At 36.9% G+C, this 25,288-nt stretch overlaps 5 protein-coding genes across 6 annotated transcripts; 2 read left to right on the top strand and 3 right to left on the bottom strand.

Moving 5' to 3' along the window:
• Positions 1–414: 414 nt before the first annotated feature.
• Positions 415–8,869, bottom strand: LOC132092191 (plasminogen-like). Its single transcript, XM_059498319.1, has 20 exons — positions 8,743–8,869; positions 8,587–8,616; positions 8,188–8,314; positions 7,939–8,045; positions 6,998–7,112; positions 6,746–6,885; positions 6,392–6,512; positions 6,195–6,313; positions 5,947–6,109; positions 5,373–5,497; positions 4,132–4,288; positions 3,845–4,032; positions 3,597–3,745; positions 3,423–3,516; positions 3,170–3,296; positions 3,003–3,077; positions 2,564–2,704; positions 1,316–1,422; positions 1,050–1,195; positions 415–711 (listed from the first exon to the last, which is right to left on the bottom strand). Exons 1-20 carry the CDS (start codon positions 8,789–8,791, stop codon positions 550–552), a joined length of 2,442 nt encoding a protein of 813 aa, XP_059354302.1. The 5' UTR covers positions 8,792–8,869; the 3' UTR covers positions 415–549.
• A 2,608-nt stretch (positions 8,870–11,477) lies between these two features.
• Positions 11,478–13,281, bottom strand: gpr31 (G protein-coupled receptor 31). Its single transcript, XM_059497914.1, has one exon. The coding sequence runs from the start codon at positions 13,131–13,133 to the stop codon at positions 12,177–12,179; it is 957 nt and encodes a 318-aa protein (XP_059353897.1). The 5' UTR covers positions 13,134–13,281; the 3' UTR covers positions 11,478–12,176.
• A 581-nt stretch (positions 13,282–13,862) lies between these two features.
• LOC132092860 (uncharacterized) lies at positions 13,863–17,913 on the top strand. The gene is made up of 7 exons (XM_059499286.1): positions 13,863–14,009; positions 14,932–15,031; positions 15,104–16,092; positions 16,209–16,293; positions 16,670–16,870; positions 17,110–17,205; positions 17,845–17,913. The coding sequence occupies exons 3-7, from the start codon at positions 15,230–15,232 to the stop codon at positions 17,911–17,913; spliced, it is 1,314 nt and encodes a 437-aa protein (XP_059355269.1). The 5' UTR covers positions 13,863–14,009; positions 14,932–15,031; positions 15,104–15,229.
• A 104-nt stretch (positions 17,914–18,017) lies between these two features.
• On the top strand, positions 18,018–20,580 carry si:ch211-140l13.3 (centromere protein J). The gene is made up of 6 exons (XM_059497913.1): positions 18,018–18,085; positions 18,288–18,389; positions 18,472–18,609; positions 18,970–19,054; positions 19,218–19,338; positions 19,418–20,580. Exons 1-6 carry the CDS (start codon positions 18,065–18,067, stop codon positions 19,605–19,607), a joined length of 657 nt encoding a protein of 218 aa, XP_059353896.1. The 5' UTR covers positions 18,018–18,064; the 3' UTR covers positions 19,608–20,580.
• A 693-nt stretch (positions 20,581–21,273) lies between these two features.
• ttll2 (tubulin tyrosine ligase-like family, member 2) lies at positions 21,274–24,035 on the bottom strand. Of its 2 annotated transcripts, none has more exons than XM_059497911.1 (2): positions 23,896–24,035; positions 21,274–23,064 (listed from the first exon to the last, which is right to left on the bottom strand). In XM_059497911.1, the coding sequence occupies exon 2, from the start codon at positions 23,011–23,013 to the stop codon at positions 21,289–21,291; it is 1,725 nt and encodes a 574-aa protein (XP_059353894.1). In that variant the 5' UTR covers positions 23,014–23,064; positions 23,896–24,035; the 3' UTR covers positions 21,274–21,288. The 2 variants fall into 2 exon arrangements, with proteins under 2 accessions (XP_059353894.1, XP_059353895.1); XM_059497912.1 differs by having other exon boundaries at positions 23,920–24,000.
• Between the last annotated feature and the right edge of the window lie 1,253 nt (positions 24,036–25,288).

Raw genomic sequence — 25,288 nt, 5'->3', positions numbered from 1 at the left:
ACTGTAGTTACTGTTTTTTTATTCTCGTAGATAGTTATTGTGTTTTAGTTTTACATTTTTTAAATACATTTTTGACCAAAATGCTTATTTTAAAAAATGCAAAGTAACTCAGTAAAATATCTATGTATGTTTTAAAATGTTGGCTTAAATTATTCATGCTAATAGTAAATGTTATTGTATTTGTTTTGTCACTTATTAGGTTTTAAATATTTAAGAGCATTGTTACTGCAACAGAAAAACTGGAGCACAAATAAAGAGATGTTCTCTAAAGATGTTTACCGCCCCTTTAATGTAGGAACATTTTTTTTAATATTAGATCTGATTACATTTTAGGGTCGTTGAAGAACTTAATAAAATATGATCTTTCGGAGCATGTCCAGCATGTGCATATAACTGTACACACTGAGAGTGGGCTGAACTTCTGAACAGTGTGTGTTACTTTACTTTAGAACAGCTTATGAATTAATAACATATTTTCATTATTACATTCTTGGTTGTACATTTAAATTCCACACATCCATTTTAAGGGAAGTTTTGACTATTCCATTCTCAGTTTTCTTTCATGCTCCGTTCTATCCAGTTGATAAACTTGGAGACGCGGGTGTACACTCCTGGTTTCATGGCCTTGGCACAGCCAAGACCCCATGATGTCACTCCCTGAAGGACGAAGGTGTTCTGTGAGTAGCAGACGAGAGGCCCACCGCTGTCACCCTAAATGAGTGTGAAGAACAGGTCACAATTGAAGTTGCTATTCACCGAAAATCTGTCACTCTGATCTCAAATCTCATTCGGATGGATCTATTGTCTAGTACCGAATAAAGTGTAGTTTGTTGAAATACATTGTGGCATTGTTGAATCAGTGAGAAACATATTCGCAATTCTCCCTTAAGATTTGGCCCAAGTGAGGCACTTCATAAGGCTTCTAATGTTTGTATTCATGATTGTGCCTAAAAATGTTTTGGGTTTGGAATTGAGCAAATAAAGTAATTGAATCTAGAAGAACCTAAAGTAATTTTTTTCTAATGTGACTGTAGTCCACACTCCCTTACCTCACAACTGTCTGTTCCACCTTCTATGTTTCCTGCACACATCTGATGCTCCTTCACAAGGCCGTTCAAATACGATGGACCGTTGCAGACTTTATTCTCAATTACAGGGAAGCCAGTTTCTTTCAGGAAACCCTCTCCACCAGTTTCTAGGAAAAAGATATGCTTGAAACTATGAAGTCTTTTATTTATTTTTATATACAGGTCAAAAATGGTTTTAAACGGATAAAGAATCCATCTGGCTATATGTACTTATTGAAGTGACCTACCCTCTGTCTTCCCCCAGCCTGTTGCATAACATTCAGTATCGCTTGGTACGATGTAGTCCTTTTCTGGTAGGCAAGCAGGCAATACCTTATCGTTTATTAATGCAGGCCTAAAATCGGATACAATCATGAGTATATCATAAGACATAATGTCTTAATGTCATTATAAATAAAATTAGGTTATTATATATTACACTAGAGTACAATTTCAAAAGCCAGATCTGCATTTAATTTAACACAAAGTAGCAAAGTCAAATAATTCTTAAAGTGCCCCATTACGCCATTTCCAATATTGGCTTTCATGCAGTGTTTAATGTAGCTGTATGTGAAACCCCGCCCACAAACACTGAGGCTTGTTTGTGTGGTTAACATCATTTCGAGAAGACGCTGTGGCCTATGCCTTGAAAGTATGGCCTATGCTGTGAAAGTAAATTAGTTTTATTTACACTTTAGAATGATGAGGCTACAATACATTTTTTTCCACTGTACCACAGCAGTACAATCCCATTCTTTTTTTGTGTTCCCGTTTTTTTACTCTCATCTCGGGGAGTTCAATGCAGGATTCACAAAGCGCTTGTTCTTGCAACATGGCTCAGTACCCAGTTTATTTGGACCAGTGTTTCACTGAATCACAGCCTGTTAGTTGAAAAATAGATGTTTGTATTTTCTATCGATCGTTTAAAATATGTAACTATGGAAATGGGCGTATCATTTCCGACATTCGCTGTACGCGGTAGACCAATCACAACAGACTGGGCCATCTGACCAATCATAGCAGAGTAGGCTTTAGGAAAGGATTTAGAGAGACTAATTTTATAACTGCTTTGAATTAATTATTTCAGAATCTTTGAAGAATGAAGTGATATTTTGAGAAAATGAAAGTGTTTTTTGACCTTGTCACTGTAAACCTATTGTAGGAACCTTAAAAATGGCAAAATAGGAGCACTTTAAAAGAGAAGTGTGCACATTTTTCACCACTAGTGTCACCAGTTGTAAATGCAAAGATAGTGGCTATTTTTAATCAGGATTCCTGATCACTCTCCATCGGCCATTGGTCAAACAAACAGAAAGTCCCACCATAAACTCATACCAATAATTAAGTCATTGTCGGGGAATTAACTTTTTTATATAAACATCTAAATCTAAAACATTACAGACTTCACCAGATGTCCCCACAACACAGTGTGTTATTTTATTTGCAATGGCAAAGCAACAGTTACAGACATGATAAGTGGACAACAGAAGACTAACCTGTCCAATTTAAGAAGAGCGATGTCAGTTCCGCCTGGTCCCTTAATAATTTTAGAAACGTCTTGCTCCTGTTTTGATGATTCAGTTGCACGTTCTGTGTGGATTCCAAGCAAGATCTTGTAGGCAGATGGACTCTCAGACCTGCATAATGGGACGTTCACATTTAGCTGTATGAACCCATTAAGAGTTGGTTTTTACTCCATGTCTGTTTGGGGCTTTAAGGTCATCTATATGCTATTGCAGTGCATGGTTGTCAACTCCAGTTCAGAGATCCACAAACAAACAAAATGTACTGTACGGGGTTGTGTATTCCCAGAAGCAAAGTGAGATCCACTGCACGTTTGTACTCCTATATTGATACAATTCCTTTTTTGCATCATATAAACCCTTTATTTGCCTTTTTGTGCTTTCAAACAATTAAAAAAAAACAGTCACTTACCTGTCTAGGCAGTGAGCTGCAGTTAGGACCCACTGGGCATCAATTAGTGTTCCACCACAGAAATGAATTTTGCCTCTGGTATGACAGAAGATAATGGTTGATAAATACAATTTATTTTCTGCCTGTTAATGAGCACAAAGGTAAAGAAAGCTAACTTATTTGTTTACCTGGTCCTAAGACTGATCTGCCAAGGCCACGAGTGTGCTTTGGAAATACATCCCCCAACAATCCTCCCTAAGCATTGCTTGGGTTTTATTGCTGGTTTTCCACATCTGGTTATAAAGTTTTCCACATCTGGTTATAAAGTAATTTTGTATTTAAAAGTTTGTATTTAAGCCCCAGTAACAGCAATTAGCATTCAATAATTTCCCTTGCAGTTGGAGTCAAAACTTTCCAAAGAGGAATATTAAGAATTGTTACCACAGTCTGGGATCTGACAGTAATCCCACTTCTTAAATAGATCTGTTGTATAGCACCAAGGTCCATTCACATCATTGTCTGGGTTTCTACATTGCTAACAAAGTAACCAAGTAAAAACTATTAAAATGTCAGTTATTTCCCTCAAAAATGCTAAAAATATAGACATAGACCTACATTCGACTCTAGACCCTTGTCTGGATGTGTTTCAGGGGTAAAACTGAAATGCTGATGTGGGGTCATAGAACTCCATGCTTGGCAAGTCACTCCCATTATAGTAGTGGATGTGGGACCCCGGTAAGTTGCTCCGTTGCCAACCTTACAATCTTGCAAAAATAAACAAAGCGCATTGTAACCCATACCCCTAGGCAATACTATGGTATTCTTGACATTTGATAAATTTATTAGCTTGAAGGTGGATAAACCTGTTTCCTGAGAAATGGATGGAGAAGCTGCAGGCTCTATTGAATTGGTAGGGGGTTCTTGTGTGCTTGCTTGCTTGCTGTCACACCGCTCAATGTTGCAGTATTCCCACCGAACTGTGGGATCTGTGGTGTAACACCAAGGGGCTCTGTCATCATCTGGATTCCTGCACAGGTTTCTCCTCAGATCTCTGCATGATGTGTGAAACCATGACAGCAGCCAGAGATGAAATGAGTTGAACCAAAGGCTGCCACAGTTCATTTTGATGCATTTGGGTGTAGTGTCTTACGCTGCAGGGAATTTCTGAGGTGTTTTGGAATGTTGATGAGGTTCCATGGATGTCCAGAACTGGCATTTCTTTCCACTGACAGTCTCTGACATGTTACCGCGGTAAGATCTTCCATCACCTTCATAACATTCCTCACCTACAGGGATCACCGGCTCCCCTGCAAATAACATATTTATGTCATACACAGCTCTTATAACTGTTCTTAAAGGGGTCATCTGACGTTGCTAAAAAGAACATTATTTTTTTGTATTTGGTGTAATGCAATGTGTTTATGCGGTTTAAGGTTAAAAAAACTAATTATTTTCCACTAAATTTTCATTTTTGTTGCTCCTCTATACCCGTCTTTCTGAAACACGTACATTTTTACAAAGCTCATCGGTCTGAAAAGCAAGGTGTGCCCTGAATAACCATCTATCCAGTGCGTTGTGATAGGCCAAATAAGCGTGTGACGGAAATTTTACGCCCCTTGCCCTACTATGATGCCTTGTCCCAGTGCGATGAGACAAAAACAATTAAATCCATTACAAACGAGGCATTATAATGACTTATACTGTCTTTTTACGTGTTGCGTTGCATCGCGCCACATTAACATAAAACCATGTCTGCATTGTGATCAGAGAAAAGACAAACAAGCGCTACTCTACGCTGCTTAACACTTGCATTTGAATCATCAGTTGCAAATTCTTTAAATATGAAAACTTACAGGCTATGAGTAAGAGGCGCCAGACTGTCCTTGCAAAGTTGGAATTGCCCCACTTTAAAGATACAGCCTTTGTGCACAGACAACATGTAGGCTACTCTCCCTGTTTCAGGAAACAGTCCTCTGTAAAATGCTCGGCACTCGGCACAAACAAAGTAGTTTTGCTTGTCTCGATGACATGGCGGCGGCAGCAACAATACTACAGCAAGAATCAAAGTTAAGCCTTCTTTCTTTGCGTAAACATTTGGGCGGTGTTATGCAAATCTTCCCACACAGTGGCGCAGACGTAGGAGGGATGTTTAAACGATGTTTTACGAGGGTGCAGACAAGTCTTAACTTTTATAAAGAATATCTCTTTGGGTTTGAGACTTTAGTCTTTGCAACTTTAGGGATCTTATCTATGCACAAACAGCTTGTAACACTCCAAAGAGAAAGGAAAACTTGAAAATGCATCATATGACCTCTTTAAGTAAATAAAGAAAGGACACCAAAATGTACAATTAATGAGATATGGATTTGTAATGGCTCCTTTAACACAGACCAGGTCTACGCTGATCTCCACAACTAGGTACACTGCAGTACTCCCAGCGGGTCTCAGGATCTGTGGTGTGACACCATGGACTTCTTTCTTTATCAGGGTTTCTGCAGTAGTTCTTATCAAGACCTCTGAGATGGAAACAAATTTTAGTTGTATTCTCTGTGCAGTCAGTATTGTGTTTGGCATACTGGAGCAAGTAAAATCTATTTCTCTTTGGTACTTCAACTGTCAAACCCTGCTCCTGGAGGGTCCTGTCTCACAGAGATAAGCTCCAATGCACTTGCCTGGAAGTTGCTAGTAATTCTTTAGACCTAAAATGTGGTGAGAGCTAAACTCAGAACAGTGGTCCTCCAGGAGCAGAAATGGACACCTGTTCTAGTTCAAGTGTGCGATAATGCTCCTGGAGGGCCTTGTCCTGCAGAGTTCAGTTCTAACCCTGTTCAAACACCTGCCTGTAATTGTGATTATCTTGATTAGTTACTCTGCACAAAGGTAGTCCTCCATGTGTAGAGTTTGAACCCCCAAAACAAATGAACCCCCCAAATTTGTCCCTCAAAACCATCATGGTGATGCTTACTTGCATGGGTAGTTCTCTGGAGTTTTAGAATGCTTGTGGGGACTTTGAGATGACCATTCCTGGCAAGTTTTTCCTGAGACTGTCACCGCAATGGTGCCCCTGTAGGAGCTACCTTCTCCACTTGCACAGGTAAGCTCTGGTACAATCGTGGGTGGTTCCATTGCTACAAGAAAACAATGACCACTAAATGAAGAACTAATCATTTGACACACAACTTTGTGTTTCAGGTTGATAAGAACATTGCTTACTGCATTGAGGAATGGAGCAGGATTCCCAGCGTTTAGACGGACTAGTGGTAAAGCACCAGGGCTTGGATGCTCCATCGGGGTTCCTGCAATAGTTATCTTCCAAAAACTTATCAGGAAGGCTACAAATAACAGACCATAGTCAAAATATGCACAAAATAGACCATGTCCCATTTGTACTATAAAAGATAACGTCTCACTCTGAAGGGATGAACTCATGGTTGTGGGGTTTTTGAGAGTCCCAGCGTTGGCAGGTAAATCCACTCGCAGTGGTGGAGATCTTGCCTCTGTAGTTTTCACCACTGCACTGCATACATTCCTCTGCAGATATTCAAGAGTACATTCAAGGGGCAAATTCTAAACAAATTCTTTTTGCACCCTTGTACATCTCTTAAAAAGTTGAAATACTGTAAATTAAGTGTAAATATGTTCACATGATAAAGGAAAAGTGGCAGTGACACAAGTAATGACCTGTGGGAGAATAACTTCTGCATGAGATTTGCCCATCAGTTTGATATCTGACCACTATTTAGCAGTTTGTTCACTAAAAGTACCTGTACAGTCTTGGATATCGCAGTGCTCCCATCGTTTCTCTTGATCTGTGGTGTAGCACCAGGGACCCCCTTTATCTCCTTCTGGGTTTCGACAAAAGTTGAACTCCAAGTCAGCTTTTGGATGTGTCTTTGGAGTAATGCTGTGGAAAGTTTTGGTTAATTAGCTGATCACTGTAGTTTTTGTATTTCCCATAGCCATTTTTTTTTTCTTTTGCAGCATCATGAATGAAAAAGTCAAAATAAAACATATACTTTGGCACATGGGGGAATGTTTCCTCCCATTGCTGACATTTTTTTCCTGATTTTGTCTTGGATCTTGTCCCTCTGTAGTCCGTGCCAATGCCATTCACACATTCCAGTAAGTACTCTGTAAGAAGGAATTCAATGCAAAAAACACATTACTGTACATTCTTATTACCCACTAAATGGTTTGTTGTATGACACAATAATGAATCTCATGTCTTTTCTGACAGCAGTAAAATATGATAATTGCTAACACTAAGGTGTGATCACTGAAGTGTATTTAAAGATGGCAAAAATGCTTCCCATATCTATTGATTCCAGTGTCAGAGACTGTAAGGCGAAACAAACTCAGTATTTTGGCCCAATGTTTCTTCTTCTATGTGATAGCCTAGCGCTAACATTATAAATCTCACTTCTGCTGTTTATGGATTCAAAAAAGTATCTATTTTTGTTTTCTATGTTGTATGGTCTAACACAGTATCACTAAATATTTTTTATGATAATAGATAATAGTAATTTTGGTACTGTGTTGGATCACAACATGATTTTAAATGGTAAAATCTTGGTCCTGAAGCACCAGCTGAGAACAACTGACCTTCAGAAAGCTTAAGACAACATCTATCAGTCATATTTCGAACCACCCAAAATTAAAAAAATAATAATTTGCATTTAGCAAAAGAAAGCACCTCCTCATTGGACTGTAAACAAAGTAAAGATTATCTAAAAATCTACTGACACGAACCAAACTACCCTTTGATAAATGTAGATTATTTATTAACTCAGGTAGACTTTTGAAATAGCATAGCCAACTACTTATAATTCATAATGTATTAAAAGGTAATATGAAAGATATTAATGCATGCTGAAATTATTTTATTGGGGTCCATCATCTGCTATTAAACCTACAAATATGTAAAGTAATAAAAAAAGACTGGGCTATAAAATCTTACCCTTTTTCTCATAGAGAGTAGCACTCATTCTTCGCAGTATTTGATCAGTTTTTGAGTTTGCGGGTAATGTTACACAATCCTGGTCTTTTTCAATGTACAAAAAGGACCTACATAACACATATAAAAACACATATATTTTACAATTATAGATTAGAATAAGGCATCACTTATCACTTATTAACATCAGATCAGTCTACACTAGTACAGCACAATATTTTTTGAGAGTTTAAGTTATGGCCTGACTTGCACCTGCATGTAAAGGAAGTTTCTTTGTTACACTTGACGGCACAATCCTCCTCTGTTTTCACAGTATATTGATTTTTAGGCAGTTTCACTATCCAGGCCCCATCCGTTTTAATATATGCTTCCAGAACATCTGTAGAATGTAAGAAAGGGTGGAAAAAAGGCTAAGTAAGATGAAGTAAGATTTATAGGTTCTTTGAACTGTGCTACTGTATTCTCCTAGACTCGATGAAACAAGGTCAAAACGCCCTAAACTAGAGCCCATGTAAGCTCCTACCAAACTAAAATACAGAATATTTCTAAAATGCAAAGATCCTTAAACTTGATCAGCAGTACTCTTTGTTCGAAAGCGTGAACTGAATGTGCACATCTGCTTTATATTTGCAGATGACTAGATTTTCTTACCTGTGTTTTGGCTGTGGCACCTGAGGAAACCTGAAGGTAACATGATCATATACAGATTAATAAATGCTATTAGTCATAAGTTTAAGTCGGTTCATTTTATTATGTATAGCATAGAAGAAATATTTAAGTGCTATGAATTAATTTCTGTTGGCTTACCTGTAAAAAGGAAGAGACAAAGTAAAAGAACTTCTTTATGAACCTCCATGTCGGAGCATTGACAGGCAGGCACTTTGAGAGGATTTCAGTCTTTTAAGCATGTCAGTAAAACAAACATCATAAGGCCATTACTCATCCATCAATCATTGTCCAAACAAGGACATGGACCAGGTCAAGATGTGTTTGTTTGCATGATTTATCAGAGTAGGACTTTTTATTTGATTAACATTAGTGGTTTTACTTTGCACTGAAAAACAATGAGATATAGTGAAAAAGGACAGGCAGATAAAGTCAATAATTGTAAAGCAACTGATTACAGAAACTGCTGTTTCTTGAGGCCCAGACAATTTAATATTATTTTCATAATTTTAATAAAGCATTTAAAATAATACAATTAATTACATAACATATAAATTCAGTCAAGTATATTCTCATCAATGTCACAAAACAACAAGTTAATTATCAACTGAGAAGACAGGAGCCGTCTTAAACAGAACAGCTCAGTTTTGCAGTTGTACTGCAGTTTAACTGAAGGGAAAATGGTGGGAATGATGGCAAAATAAGCCAATAGTGCAATAAGGAAGAAAAAAAATGCAGTCTCAGAAAAATGCACTAGTTAAGCTTGTTTTCCCTACTCTACCTCCATTCAGCAAAACTATAGAAAGCAATCAAGGTTTGGCTTTTTAATCTGGTATCAACGTCCACTGTTTACAGTTACTATAACTACTGCAGATGAAGCTGTTAGCTGTGTGGTGTCTACGCATGTGGACACATTGATCAAGGTAAACTGTAGTTTTGTTGACTTTAAATTGCACAGATTAGGTTGCATTATACATTTTGTTAATTGCTTCAGTTTTGTGAAGTTGCATTTAGTTGTTCAAGGCTGTGACATCGTAAGATTTGTTAGGATTATATTGATTTCAGTTTGATTTATTTGTCCCTAACTAATGCTGTAATGATAACTGATACTAATTTCATAACAATCAAACAAAAACCTCTTCCTCCTAAGTTCTAGTCAAACTTGAGGGCAATGTCTGCAGAAATACCCCGAAACCGAACTGTGGTAGAAACCAGTTTGAGTCCGAAGACAGACTATTTGGGGACCCTTCACTCTGTCTGCTCTGTTGTCCAGCATCATGAGGGAAACCAGCCGAGCTGTCAGCTGCCTCAGATGAGTGAATCTGAGCCCGGTTTCTCATCTCAGTCTGTGAATCAAGAGACGTTTGAGGAACAGCAGAGATCTGAAATGGGGAGAGCTGCCTGCCAACCTGCCCAACATATAATGTCTCAAAGATCCCCTCAGGAAGTTAGTCTCAAGTCTTTGCTGCTGCTTTTTTATGCATTTATCGTTTATTAGCCAGTGAGCATGATTGATGCTGAATGTGTCCTTTAGCATCATCAGTAAATAATGTGTAGGTTGAAATTTGTAGATGTGAGATGAATCCACATTTACAAAGTTATCTGTTGTCTTAATACCACCTTTAGATAGTGTTGTTGCATAAAGAGGCATTGCAGGAAATTTGCAAAGAAAATAATATTTTGATATTTAATTGTCCTGACTTTGACAAAAATTTTATCTGTACAAAGAAACTGAGAAAATGTCTTGGAAAAAATCTTTTTTGCTGAAAAAAAAAAAACATTTATGAGTATGTGGCTAGTGGCTACATAGCTATAAATGTATGTTGGCTACAATAGCAATAAACGTCAGATGACATGAAAGTTTGGTCAAAAGTTGATCATAAATGTAAAGATGTTAAGGTAGTTGGAAATGTCAAAATCAAACCTTCACCTGCTGTTTTATGTTCATCTGCTTTTCCCATTTGCCCTTTTTTTACATTTACTATAACACTTTATTGACTATATTTATATATTTATTACAATATATACTGATTAAATTTAACATTCGCTTCAATTGTTTGAGATGACTGGATGCTTTCAGCTTATACTTTACAGTACAGTTATAAAAATCTAACAGAAAAATATATAAAAAGGTCTACACCGATACAAATCCCTTAAGAAATGGATGTATTATACTAAAAGTGTAGTTATGTAGATTACCATTTGTATAACAAACCTTTTTTTAACTACAAATTTCATGGTTAATGTGGTTGATGTAGCAAATCTGATTAATGTGTTGTCATGCTAATATAGACACAACTTATAAAGTATAGATCCTATAATTTTATTTTATCTCAATAAAGATTTTTGATTTTATATCTTGATCATATCTCTTTCTGAACAGAATCCAGGCCAAAATGAGAAAATTTTCCTTCAGCTTCAGGTGAAGCAGTTGGAGAGGGTTTTACAGGAACAGAACGCATTGCTCTCTCTTATCAGTCCAGGTACGTTTGGAGAAACTCTTGCGTAACAGGGTTAATTAAAGGTAAAGTTGTTTATTATGTTTCTGTTATAGAGAAAATCATCAGTCTTTAGGTTTTCAATTCTAAATGCACCACTCTTTTTCTTCATTACAGAACTTTACTTTTTTCTTTCAGGACAGATATTATCTCCCACATTCTTAGCGCACTGGCAAGTCCAGACACCTCCGCGCTTTTCAGATGCTATTCCCCCCAAACCTGCTGGTTTAGATGCCTTCGTGGAAAGCTCAACCAAAGCCTCATGTTCTGGTGAGATTGAGAATGAGTCAGAGGCTCTGGCAACAAATAACACCAATGGTAGGAATCAAGAAGTCTTTATCTTTATAGTCTTTAGACAAATTTACATATACAATAGCAAGAAAATAAAATAAAATTTCACATATATCACATATCAGTAGACAAATCATACATGTAAAAATTATAAGATGCAATTAAAACATGAAATCTTGCACATTTCATCCTCTGTGCCTGACAGAGAAATTTCTTAATTCATGCGTTTCTAGTTTCCAGTATAAAAATCGTTAATCACATTTACAAATGTAAATCACTTCCATCAGAAAGTCCAATATAGGCAAGATGCGTAAACAGGAGGTGAATTCAAAACTTAATTTACATGCTTCAGTGTGACATTGCTACTTCATCTAAAACTATTTTTTAAAAGCATATGGCTAATTCTTATGTCATTAGCTCTCATGACCTTATATCATTTTATTTATTGTTAAAGGGGTCATGCGCTGAATTCATAATGACTGCATGGACTGTTGACTGTCTGTCACACCACAGGGCTATTTAAAATTAACTAGGGAAGGCAGAAAACAAATGTGATTTAAAATGGTCTAAAATATACATTTCTGTAATTTATCCATTCCTATCAATTTTAAGCTAAAATCTAGACTTTGGTTTAAAAACATTTTTTTTTTAAATAAATAAATCTGGTACATGATACTGTACATGTCAACTACCCATATACTATTAAAAATGTATTAAAATGCAATTTTAAGCAACTGACTGAAATTCTCCCAACATCCTTTTCAAAGGATTTTTTTTTTACAGAGTTTAGTCATCTCCAGTATCTTCTGCACTTTCAGGTTGTACCTTCTCCAGTAGAAAGGGGAGATACATTGATATGTATAACTTCTTAAATTTACTGCTGCTCAGGCAGTACAGGATTGGATCCAGCAGACAGTTCAGATAAGACAGACAAATAAGCCCATCGTACAGTTTTACGACAGTAACTTTCTCTTCTGGCAACACATGCCCAGTTTTATATAGCTGCACTGCTCTTGTTATGGCATAAGGCAAGAAGCAGACAGCAAAGACGAAAACCACCGAAGTGACGAGGAACATCGCTCTCCGGAGCTTAGTATTGTCACCCACTGACTTCTGTTTGAGTCTTCTGATAATCCGTATTGAGCAATACACAAGAACAAAAAAGGGTATGAAAATCTGAGTAAAAAACACAATTTCTCTCAGTAGAACAATGGTGGTGAGTTCCTCATCTTTTTCACTGATGTTGCATCTGATAAAACTTTGCAACATGGCTGGAATGGTCAAGATTGCAAGCAACACCCAGATGAAAACAGAAATCTGAGGCGACATTCTCAAAATCCTCAGGACTCTCCTCTTCCCAGGATGGACCACGCTGTAATATCGATAAATGGAGATGACTGTCAGGAAGGCGATGCTGGCTCCTCGGTTGAGAAACTGCAGAAAGAGCTGTACCTTGCACACTACCTTGTGTTCACTGCATTGTTGAAAGTTATAAGCCTTTACGGGCAATCCAATCAGCAACAAAATATCAGCCAGGACCAGATTGAACAAGAAAATGTCAATGGTCTTAGATTTCCAGAACTTGAGCTTAAAGACGAAGAGATGGATAACTGTAACATTCAGCAGAAGACCCAAGATCAACTCCAGCACTATCACAGAAGAGTAGAAAATATACAGCGCTCGGTTATGGTCGATGTTTTCCTGACAATTTTTGTCTGTGTTGTCCAAGCTTGAGTTGTCCATATTCCCAAATTTTGATCCAAAATGATTGCTAATGTAAGTAGCGAACACAACTGTGAACGTCTGTTCTACCAAAGCAGAGCATTTAAACGCTGCTTGGACTTAAAGGCAAAGCACCTCCTCTGCTGGAGCTTTCAAGTCTCTACTTGTTGAGAGGTTACAGTAAAAGCCTGATCTCACGAACTGCCGTGATAAAGACAAGAAAGGGCTGTCATCAAAGACAACTAATGTTTACATGTAAATCTTTTATAGAGCAATCAGTGAGCATCACTGATAAGATCAAGTGTCAGGAAGGCTGACACAATGGACAAAGCTAATGCACACTTTTAAAAAAAGTAGCTAAAGACATAGTCTTATGTATTTGCAAAGATCGTATCTCATAAGAACAGAGCATATTGTAGCAGTACAATAGTAGGGTGTGTTGACTTCACTGTGCAAGTTATAACATGTGTATATGAAAAAATTTGACGGTTATTGATCTTCTGTCTGAAACACCTTAGTTTGTATAGTAGGACTGTTTAGTGGCTTGTCCAAACAGATCTGAGTAGACAGGGGTTTTGTGAAGAAAATTAGCTGAGGGGCAAGTATTGCCTTTTTAGCAAAAGGACATGACCTGTCCTGATATAGTTTTAGGACTATATCTTGCATAATGTTGGAAAATGTATTGCATAACATTTCATAACAACAGTTCAGGTTAGCTGAAATATGGTAGGTAATAATATTAAATGAGATTTCGGTTTGCATTGCAGATGTTGCACCATCAGCAGAGCTCAGAGGCTTGTCTCCTATTAAAGAAGAGTCTTCAGAACCTGCACAAGAAGACTGTCCTCCTAGTCCTTTTGGATCGAGGCAAAGTTTCCCACCAAACCCAGAGGAAAGGTATTATATATATTATATATATATAGTACAGACCAAAAGTTTGGACACACCTTCTCATTCAAAGAGTTTTCTTTATTTTCATGACTATGAAAATTGTAGATTCACACTGAAGGCATCAAAACTATTAACACATGTGGAATTATATACATAACAAAAAAGTGTGAAAAAACTGAAAATATGTCATATTCTAGGTTCTTCAAAGTAGCCACCTTTTGCTTTGATTACTGCTTTGCGCACTCTTGGCATTCTCTTGATGAGCTTCAAGAGGTAGTCACCTGAAATGGTCTTCCAACAGTCTTGAAGGAGTTCCCCGAGAGATGCTTAGCACTTGTTGGCCCTTTTGCCTTCTGTCTGCGGTCCAGCTCACCCCTAAACCATCTCGATTGGGTTCAGGTCCGGTGACTGTGGAGGCCAGGTCATCTGGCGCAGCACCCCATCACTCTCCTTCTTGGTCAAATAGCCCTTGATGCCTTCAGTGTGACTCTACAATTTTCATAGTCATGAAAATAAAGAAAACTCTTTGAATGAGAAGGTGTGTCCAAACGTTTGGTCTGTACTGTATATATATACATAACTTGATTTAATTATTTTATTATTATTAAAATGATTTATATTATTGAACCCTTTTTTTGCAGTAATGGCTGCTGAAAATTCTGCTTTGTAATCACAAGAACTAATTACATTTTAAAATGTACATTTAAAACACATATTTAATTTTTTTTATATTAAAATATATTTTAAATATTAGCCTAAAACATTAGGCTACTGTTTTTACTGCATTTTGACCAAATAAATGCAGCTTTCATTAGCTTACGAGACTTCTTTCATAAATATTAATATCTTACAGACCACAAACGTTTGAACAGTAGTGTAAATAAGATAAGCTTCACGGTTTAATAAAAATTCTATATTTTAAACACAGGCCTATTAGACCAGGACTGAGAAAAGAGCAAAAAACATTTGAAGATTTTGTTGAAGAACATCTCAAAACAGACCTAGCTATTCTCCAACACCAGCATCAGGTATGAGCAGCATTCAAAAAGTAACTCACACAGTTAAAGTGTGTTCTAAGCAATGTCCTCTCTATTTTACAGACTAATACACAAATCGGGGAAGCAGAGAAGAAGAATTTCCTTCGTAAAGGAGAAGGGGCATCCAGAATTTCAAAGGGTAAGGACTGCTCCCAAAGACTCCAGAGGAGACGCTCTGTTAGTCCACAAATGCTGAACATGAAGTTCAGTCAGCAGACGGTATGTCTCACTGAATTTCATCAGAAGGAGATGTCAAATAGGAGCAGTCCTGGACTGAAGGGTGTAGGAAACTTCAGTGACCAAAAATCGGGCCTGGAAAACTCTCAAAAGAAGACCGTTTTTCTACAAGATGATTATTTATCATCAAACAACAAAGAGAAATTCAAAGCTTTGACTGCTAATAACAATGCAGTCTCACTTAAAAGTAAGCACAGTGTAGGAGTCGTGGGGAATTATGGTAAAACCAATGGAAGCAAGTCAAGTGGATCTGCTCTGGCACAAAGTAGAAAAAGTGTTGGTTTTAAAAAAATTAATGACCACATTGTCAAAATCTCTGAGAAAAATGGTCTAGCTACAAACTACAGCCAGAGTGGATATACATCTAAAGAAGTCAGTCTAACTGACGAGGTGATGGAGTCACTGGCTCTTAGCGATTCCCACGACAGCACTACCAGTGAGGACGGACCCAGCTCTCAGTCTCAGCAGCCATTACTTCATTACCTCTCAAGGCACATAGATCACAAAGATCAGAGTTTGGATTTGTCAGACGGAGACTATGCTAGTGATGCCCCGAGTGAGACTCGATTCAATGAAGGACAGCGCACTTCTACTCCTACGTCCAGTTCCTCAAGCTTCAGCAGCGATTCTGAACTCAAGAGCTTACAGGGGTCTATGGCTAACTACTCCAAAAAAACAGAACAGAGGGGGACTGACAGTGACTTTAGACAACCTTCTGTTCCTGAACCCCTCACAAAGATGTTTCCAAAAGACAAAGTTAATCCAGAAGACACCACTCATGCCATGGCACTAGAGCAACCACGTACTCCAATCAGGTTTTGTAGAAAGATGATTTTCACATTGTTTTTTCTTTGTTTTTTGGTATTTTGAGAAGAAACTAGCCCTCAAGCTCAAGTATCTCTGTTTTTAACATATTCATGAATTTGACTAGGGAAGAGATGGGAGAGCGTGGTTTTAATGGTGAGAATGGCTGCAGACCTTTGCTCAGGCTTAAGAAAGAACTTCATGAACCTCAGGTAGAATCAACAACACATTTTAGACTGAATTTTTCTTCTTTTTCACATCACGCCTGCATAGAGTATAGAATCACCACTTTAAGATTCCAAAAAGTTTATTTTATTTTCACAGCAATTCCATGCAAGAATAATTTTTGGTTCTCCAAAGAACCTTTCGCTGAACAGTTCTTAGTGTGAAGAACATTTGAATAATCTAAATAACTTTTTTTACACTTTAAAACACCTTTTGTGCAATGGTTATTAAATTCTGTCCACCTCATTCTTCCCATAGAAGCAGTTAATGAACCAGAAGAAGAAGAAAAAAAACATCCAAGTACTTAAAATGGGGATTCCCATCCAGAAAATACTTAATATATTTAAATCATTGTGCATGCAGGAGCTGAGACAGCAGATCTCATCTCTGAAGCAGAAGTTGATGGTAAGGGAGTCTCACTGGTCACAGGCCCACAGTCTCCTCCAGAGCCGTGTTGAAGCACTCACCCGAGAGAACCAGGAGCTTCACAGCAGGCTCAATGTGAACAAGAGATCGTACCAGAGTGCTGGCTCCTCTGCTCTTCAGGCTGGATCATACAACACTGTGAGAGCTCATTTAAAACACTAGATTTCCACTAAAATTATAGAAACATCTTTTAAATGGAAATGTAATTAACAAATTTTAATTATTCAATATTAAAAAAAAATGGAGGGAATATTACCTATTGCAGGTTTTGATCTTTACTCAAAAAAAAAAAATGCATATGGTGTTCACTTTTTATTGTATGTGATTTTAATCTGTTAAAACACTTTGTGGTTTTTTAATACTGTGTTTTACTTCAGTTTGAGAAGAGAAGAGAGGAACCACAGAGGACTCATATAAGGAGCGCAACTCCTGCCTTTAACAAACCCTCCATCCATAGGACGCAACAGGACAATGTTACAGTATGCTAACATCATTAAACTGCTTTTTGATCTGCAAAATATTTTTAGAGCTTTAAAGTAAATGTGTACTTTTTTATTTTTAGTTATTTATTAGGTAAGGACCCATTCAACTAGTTGAGCTAAACTCATTTCCTGTAAACCCGTTGAGGTGTTTAATATGTTCTCGAGTGCCTTTAAGCTCGTCAGAAATAATTCATGGTGCCTCTCAAAGCCCAGTGTCAGATAATTGACTCGGTTCTTTATAATTAATTCATTCATGGGTAATGTATCTACCCATCTCTATTTCATACAGAGTAAGTGTTAAATCATGATTTTATATTGTAATTGTTTTCCCTGTTTATAATTTATGAACACATAGAGCTATTCACTATAAATGTAACATTTAGTCAGACCAGTGTATAGCATCACTTTCTTATTCAGTCTTTGTCTTTTATTGACCCACTTAAGTAATTAGTACTTAATCAGTACTTTTCTTGTAAACATGTTTTTTTTTAAGCATAAACATTTGTAAGATTTATAAAAAATGTCCAGATATCTGTACTGGAAAACAGAACAGAAATACTGATACATTTTTGTGGAGTGATACTTTTTCATTTTATTGAAAGCTTCTTGTTTTTCTCCTTGAATGGCCAGGCAAATAGACGCTCTGTTACCAAAGCTAATAAGCTAACAGAATGCACAGACAACTCTTTGAGTAAGTAGGTCCTCTCATGCTTCATCTCCTATAAACCAACATACAAGTTGTCATCACATATTAGATGTACAGTGTACAACTTGCCATGTCTTGTGTGTTATGCTTTTCCAAAAAGGAAAGAATCCTGCACTTTCTATTGACACTCCACTGAACAATGCCATGATTACACAAGGCGGAAAGGTATTTAAACTACTCTTAAGGGATAGTTCACCTGATGCAGTCAGCCAATATCAGTACACACAGAATTAGAACATAAAGTTGACACACACTTGTACAGTGTTTTATTCCATTGTATCACTCATTATTACAGAATAGTCTGAACCAGTTTCTTTTATGAAATGTACAACGCATCATAGTTTCATAATGACACTTTTGTCCACAGGGAAGTTTGTTTTATCATCATACTGACTGCAATGATACCCAAATGGCATCCCAGGCCAAAAAAAAACATGTACGTGAGGAAACCTGCTATCCAGATGGAAGGGTAATGAAGGTGTTTTGCGATTTGAAATTTTTATTACACAAAGCTTTGCAGTACTTTTTCAAAATGCTCAACTTTTCATTAGGTAGAGCGTTTTTTTTGGAATGGATGTCATGTGATCACATTCCGCAACGGAACGAAGAAAGAGATCGGTCTTGATAAGTCAGTCACTGTTACGTTCTTCAATGGCGATGTTAAACGCATGCTGGCTGACGGGACAGTGGTGTGTATCATGAGTGAATGAGGAAGTCTTGTCACGTCTGTTCCCACAGTTACTGGTGTGTTGCAACATATCAAAATTCAGTAATTACTTTATGGTTATCCACCAGGACATAAACATGTTCCTACAGGTCCAAGCCTTTGATTTTTGTCTCACAATTCTACAAGTGTGTCACACTTTTTTGTCTGTTCCTGCATTTGTATTCTTTAAATAAGTCATCAGATCAGGATTATTACAGTTTTTTTATTTCATTTTATATTTTGGTTTCCAGTTTCTATATGACAAATACACAACCTGAGGGTTCAATTACCAATTAAACTCTTTTAAATTTCACAGTTAACAATTTTACCTCTTTACATTTAGATATACTACCATTGTGATGCTCAGACAACACACTCAACCTATCCATCTGGATTGGAGGTTGTACAGTTTCCAAACAACCAGAGAGGTCAGAAAAATAATGCGAAAGACATGCAAAGTTCTACATTAAACATGGATCATTATAGCATGTTACTTGCTTTCTTTGTAATTATTTGTGAAATTTACTTCTACAGAACGTTTCAGTGAAGTTTGGAATTTTAAATGTCTTTTTAAATGTTACTTTTTCCTAGAAAAACATCATCCTGATGGTACAAGGGAAATATCCTTCCCAGATGGCACAGCTAAGATTCTCCACTCTGATGGTCGAGAAGAGAGCATTTTTCCAGATGGAACTGTTGTCAAGATATCACAGTAAGATTAATGTGTGCCTTTCCTGTTTGTTTGTTTCTTTTCTTCTTCTGATTTACTCCCTTACTCACTGTTTCCACAGAACTGGGGAAAAGGTGGTGGAGTTTGCTAATGGGCAGAGAGAGATTCATACTTCACAGTACAAGCGAAGGATGTACCCGGATGGAACGGTTAAAACTGTCTACACGAATGGGAGGCAAGAAACAAAGTTCTCATCTGGGAGAGTTCGCATTAAGAACAATGAAGGCTTCATTATAATGGACAAAAAATGAACTTATAAAAACCCTTTTCATGTTATTTATTTGTTGTTGTTTTTTTATTGATAGAATTTAGTAACTATTGTTTAGCATCTTTCCCTGACCACATATTGAAAAAATACTTTTTTGGAGTTTCAGGTGCTGTTTTGCATTTTATTTATGGTGAGTACTATAGACACAACTTTACTGAAGCCATAATCAGGAAGCATAATCAGGAAGAATATTCTTTATTATGATTTCAACTGGCTAAAATCATCTAAACCTTTTTTGATCTAAAGATATCAATAAACTTTATGACAATCGGATGAACTAAGCCGGTTTATTTTTACATGTACTGACAGCAGGCGTCTTGTATTTCTAAGAGTTTCTCTCAGCATGAACACATTTGATACAGTATGCAGGTGTAGACTTGTGTCCCTCTGAACTAGTGCTGACATTGTATTACATTAAAACACTCTGGTTTCAGTAGAGAAACATTCCTGAAATAGTAAAGAAGAGCTGGTAACATTGTTAACTTTAACCCCACTGTAGGAACAGTTCGGGGGCTGAAGGAACAGTTTATGTCATTTTTGGTCTTTATTTTATTTACAGTAAGCCATACATTATTATTGAATAATACATCAATTTAATCAAATATCGTCATGTTACTTTTCAATATAATAGAAATTGGCACTTAGAGAAGGTTTAAACCTGTGTCCATTTACTGTTGTTTTCGAAGGGAGGATTTTTAAGATTAGTTTCACTTCCATGTTATGTATATTTCCTGTTATGCCTTTAAAACACTTTTTTTTACGTTTATTAAAATGTTAAAATATGTGTCAGTTTATCTGTCTTGGTGCTATGTTTTGTGGTTGTAGATGTTTTTGTCTGACCTTAGTATATGAACATGAAATGTACATTACTATTCAAAAGTTTGGGGTCAGGATGTTTTTTTTTTTTAAAGAAATTGATACTTTTATTAAACAAGCATTCATTAAATTGATTTAAAGTGACAATAAAGATGTTTATAATGTTACAAAAGGTTTCTGTTTCAAGATTTCTTTAGGATAAAGGGATCTCAAAGGATAAAAGAAAAATCATATTTCCACAAAATATAGAGCAGCACAGAAACATTTAACAATAAGAGGAAATTATTCTGGAGCAACAAATCAGAATATTAGAATAATTTCTGAAGGATCATGTGACACTGAAGACTAAAGTCATGACTGCTGTAAATTCAGCTTTACCATTACATGAATAAATTACATTACATGTATAAAATGTAAAAAAAAAGTAATATATTAAAATTGGAAACGGTTATTTTCAGTTGTAATATTTCACATTATTTACTTTGATTTCGTGCAAATAAATTCAGCCTTGATGAGCATAAGAGACTTCTTAAAAATAAACATTACCAGATAATGATGACCACAAACTTTTTAACTGTAGTGTATGTATATACATGCATACACACACACATATACACTTTATTTACACATGTGAATTTAATTGACATGGATCATCAGTGGTAACACGTCAAAGATATCTGATGCAATAGTTTGAGGCAAAAAGTAAATTCTGACTAAATTGGTAAAAATCCATTATTTTATGTTCAATTACTATATACTATATGTGCTCTTCCTAGTTTCCTCCTCTTGTGTTATGTTGTGTTGTAAGAAATTATAAACTGTGAAAAATTAGATCAGCTTGAACCATTTTACTTGACTTCTGAATTTAAGGAGCAGCATTTGCTGAGAAGAGGGGGATCTTTCGGCCCCCAAAGCAGAGGCTCAAATTTGTCACCGATACCAATGCTCTGACTGCTTTCCATCTTCGTCCTTTCTTTTTCATTAAAGGAGGACACCAGTCGGTTTGTGAGTTTATGAACCTCGTTCACAATAGCCTTAACATCTGCTTGGTCCTGACAGGCTTTCCACGTAGCCTGATTAAAGGGAAATGTAAGTATGAAGTCGCCAACACGACAAGGAGGGACACCTCTATCCTGAGTCACGCGGTTCCACGGGACGGCTGGAGACTTGAGTTTATGTAAGCGAAGAGATGGTAACTTGCACACGGTAGATGGTGCATTTCTGTGCAATTGCCTGGTGCTGTTGAATGTTGTGAGTTTTAGGTCATCAGATCCCACCTCATTGTTAATTTCCTCAAACTTCTGAGGATCCTTTTCATGTCCAATGGATTTTGAATTGGGGTGAATGGGGCAAGTAGCATAACCAGTGTTATTTCTAGTGTCTTCGGAACTTGAAGAGCCTGAGACAGACTGATTCCAGCTTTTGTTGCCTGATGGAGGTGCCTGCAAAATCTTGGGCAACAAAAACCTTCGAGAGATTTTTGGCCGTAAATAGCGGCTAACCAATCTCTTCCTGCAGTATCCCTTCTGTCTGAAGCTATCAATCATCCTGTAGTTCATCAGGTCGATGATATCATTGATCAGCCCTTTCTTGACCGTTACATCAGCAGGGCAGTCCAATGTTAGCGCCGGACTGTGGTTGACCTCTAGAAGCCACGGTTTGTAGCTGGCATCGATGAGGATATCAAACCCCAACAGTTCCAGACAGTTGGGGCTGGAGGGAATGCAAGGAACGGCTGTGAGCAGAGTCAACGTAACAATATTGCTAATCCTGTGCCACAGCAGAAGTTCGTTAATATCTTGTTTGTGAAGAAAACTACGGAATCTGCTCATGGTCCACTTGCATCCTCTGCCTACTCGCTCTTTGTCCATAGCGTAGCACATTCCAAACTTATTAATGCTGGTATTTGTCAAATGAGAGTACAGGCTGTCTAAAGAAGCAAGGGTGTATTTTTCGGTGGCGAAACGCACTAGGCCTTCCTGATGCATGTAAATCACAAGAGGGGAGAAGCTTTTTACGCAAACGTAAATGCGTAGATCAAACTTGTAGCCTGAAATGAGAAGCGGCTTGCTGATGTATCTCTGCACGATTGCCGAAGAGTCGTAGACCAAGTCCTTGATGTCTTCAAACAGAAATATACCTCTTCCTCTTGACAGGTCAACTGGCTTACAAATCCAGTAGTGGGACTTCCCTCTATCAGTCGTGCGATTCCTAGTGTACACCCCTAGAAACTTTGTGTATTCGTTTGGCAATATGAAAGCAGCAGGGCTGAAGTCATACAGGCCTGTGCCGAAAGCGATCTTCATTCTTCTCATGTGTCGTGCCAGACAGTCCTTGCGTGTAATCTGGCTCATTTTGGGATGGTGGTTCAGTCTCTGCCAGGGAAGGATGTTTTCGTAGTCAGACTTTCTGAAGCCAGAGCTTCTCCAATAGAGGTTCCAGTCTCCTTCCTCCTGCTCCTCTTCATCATACTCATCCCAGCCACGCTCCAGCAGCACCTCACGTACCACCTGAGGAGCTCCTCCATGTAGTCTGAACACCAGGGGAGCAAAATCACATTCCCTTTCAGCCATAGAGAAGATCCAGGTGCCTCCAAGAAATCATTGAAGTCAGTTCTCTGAATTCTGCATGGAATAGGGGACATCACATTGGTTTAATTTTCCAATGGATCCTGCTGTTCTCTTCTGGTAATACTGGAAATGCTTGCATTTGCTGCTACTTATGCAGATCAATTAGTAATTAATACAGCTTATTAATTATAAATCATGTGGACACAATCCACAGCAGCATGTCTTTTACAGTTTGTAAAATATAAATAAAAATAATAACAGATTAATACAGTCACATGCCAGCTGTTTAGATAAAACTATAATTAAAATATAATCATATTCATGTTGAAGGACCCCCACATCATACTTTTTTTTATAGGTTGTTATTTATAAAGTGATTTTTTTTTTATTAAGTTTTCTATTGCATTTTCTATTCATAGTACTGTACTGTATTTATTTATTTTAATATAATTATTCTTAATCCTTTTTTTTTTTTATTGTCTATTTATTTATACATTTTCCCACATAGTTTTCACCTAAACTTTTTCATGGACCCCCTAGTATTTCCTTGTAGCCTCCAGATTGACAACATATAGTCTAGAGGCTCCTATAAACTGGAATATTGACTTACCGGTAATCTAGTTTTGGCAGTCATGATAATACATTTACTCATCGACTGATTAATACCAACCAGATCATTCTTGTGCATGTAAACACAGTCATAGCACTCTATGAGTCAAAAGTGATGCATTTTCGATTAACGTTACACCCAGTTTCTAAAAAAAGTTATAAAGCACAACCTTGTCTTCATATTCATATAATTTACCTCAGTTTATTTCATCTAGTTTCTACTTCTTTTTTTTTCTTTCTTTTTTTGTAGATAATATTTGCAATAATCACTCTTACCTGACTGAGCTCTGTTAATGTTACCTGGTTGATCCTCCACAGAGTTCCTGTCAGACAAGTTGTGACTCCTTTTGTGTCCTCTGCTCTGGTCATCTTTCGTTGCTAGGAAACATTTGAATAAAAGCGCGCCATTTGAGCTGCTGACAACAGTAGCGTTACCTGCGCGGGCGGTGCAGGTGACGTCACCACGTGTGAATCAGCGTTTTAAACGTTAAACAATCCAAAGCGATATGCCAATCGAACAAAAAATATTTATTTATTTATTTTTATATTGTATATAGTGTGTCCGTCTAAATATGTCTCGGGGATATTTAAATGTAATCTATAAAAGCTACACTGATGAAATGAGAAAATAAACAATTCTTCAATTCAATACCATGTCTCTCTTCAAGATTGTTATGGAATTTCTTCATAAAGATTAGTGTATTTTATAAGACATTAGAATTTTAAATATGTTATTATTTGACAAATATTGAAGACGTTATCATAAACATTTCAACTATATTCGCACAGAAGTGGAAGTTGAATCGTAGACATCATGAATGGCATTAATAGACAAAAAGAAAACACTGCCACCTACTGGAGATCAAAATACACCTACTAAAATGTAAGAATGGCAAGGACCAGACTATCAGTGAGAATGCTGTCATCTACTGGTCACAACGAAAAGGAATATAGAGGCTGCAGTGCATTGATCTGTAATATTATTCATAAATTGTATATTAGCGCGCAGGCTATCTACAATTAAAGATTACATGTCAAATATACAACAAGTGTGTATTTACCATGAGGGGAGAAAGCACAAAGAAATAAAGTAATTTAACCTAATACTACACTTTAGGCTACACTGCAGGCTTCATAGCAGATTGCAGGTTGTGGACAGATACAGCAAATCTGATAGTCCAGCTGTTAGTATTATATTGGGAAATTATTTAATGTCTGTCATGGTTACTAAAACTGAAGGTTTGTCATGTAAAATACTCACTGCTTAAAGGTGAATAGATCATAATTTCACTGTATAATCAGCCCATTTTTCCTTATCACAATTTTCCTTAAATTAAACAGTTTATTTCCTGGTTTAATCCCTGACTTTTGGAATATATATATATACAGTATACAGTATACAGTGTGTCATGGAAACAGAATATTTGTATCTTACACTTTTTTTAAAGCTGTCATAAAAATGTTTATTGTAAACTGTGAATGTCTTTGTCACTGTAAAAAGTAATCACTGAATCTACTAAACATAACTGATTTTTACAAATTGGTTTAATTTACTTAATTACACTGTGTTATGTGAACTTTCAGGTGGATGCAAAAGTTCAACTAAAAAACTTTAATAAACAAAACTTAAGAGCATCTAGTTGGTTGGACTAAAGGTCTATTCCACTTA

The sequence above is a fragment of the Carassius carassius genome, chromosome 18 (genome assembly GCF_963082965.1).
Source record: "Carassius carassius chromosome 18, fCarCar2.1, whole genome shotgun sequence".
NCBI classification, from domain to species: Eukaryota; Metazoa; Chordata; class Actinopteri; order Cypriniformes; family Cyprinidae; genus Carassius; species Carassius carassius.
The sequence above is the reverse complement of the archived record's forward strand: the minus strand, read 5'-3'. Positions and strand labels throughout refer to the sequence as shown.

Bases quoted from the DNA above. Each gene is read 5' to 3' on its own strand.
- ttll2 (XM_059497911.1), bottom strand. From the start codon at position 23,013: ATGGCTGAAAGGGAATGTGATTTTGCTCCCCTGGTGTTCAGACTACAT.
- gpr31 (XM_059497914.1), bottom strand. From the start codon at position 13,133: ATGGACAACTCAAGCTTGGACAACACAGACAAAAATTGTCAGGAAAAC.
- LOC132092860 (XM_059499286.1), top strand. From the start codon at position 15,230: ATGCTGAACATGAAGTTCAGTCAGCAGACGGTATGTCTCACTGAATTT. The intron at 16,093-16,208 runs GTTTTGTAGAAA...GAATTTGACTAG, and splicing joins CAACCACGTACTCCAATCAG to GGAAGAGATGGGAGAGCGTG. The intron at 16,294-16,669 runs GTAGAATCAACA...TTGTGCATGCAG, and splicing joins AAGAACTTCATGAACCTCAG to GAGCTGAGACAGCAGATCTC.
- LOC132092191 (XM_059498319.1), bottom strand. From the start codon at position 8,791: ATGGAGGTTCATAAAGAAGTTCTTTTACTTTGTCTCTTCCTTTTTACA. The intron at 4,289-5,372 runs GTCTGTGTTAAA...TGTTATTTGCAG, and splicing joins TGGAGATCAGCGTAGACCTG to GGGAGCCGGTGATCCCTGTA. The intron at 4,033-4,131 runs GTAAGACACTAC...CACATCATGCAG, and splicing joins CCTCAGAAATTCCCTGCAGC to AGATCTGAGGAGAAACCTGT.
- si:ch211-140l13.3 (XM_059497913.1), top strand. From the start codon at position 18,065: ATGATTACACAAGGCGGAAAG. The intron at 18,390-18,471 runs GTAATGAAGGTG...ACTTTTCATTAG, and splicing joins CCTGCTATCCAGATGGAAGG to GTAGAGCGTTTTTTTTGGAA. The intron at 19,339-19,417 runs GTAAGATTAATG...CTGTTTCCACAG, and splicing joins ACTGTTGTCAAGATATCACA to AACTGGGGAAAAGGTGGTGG.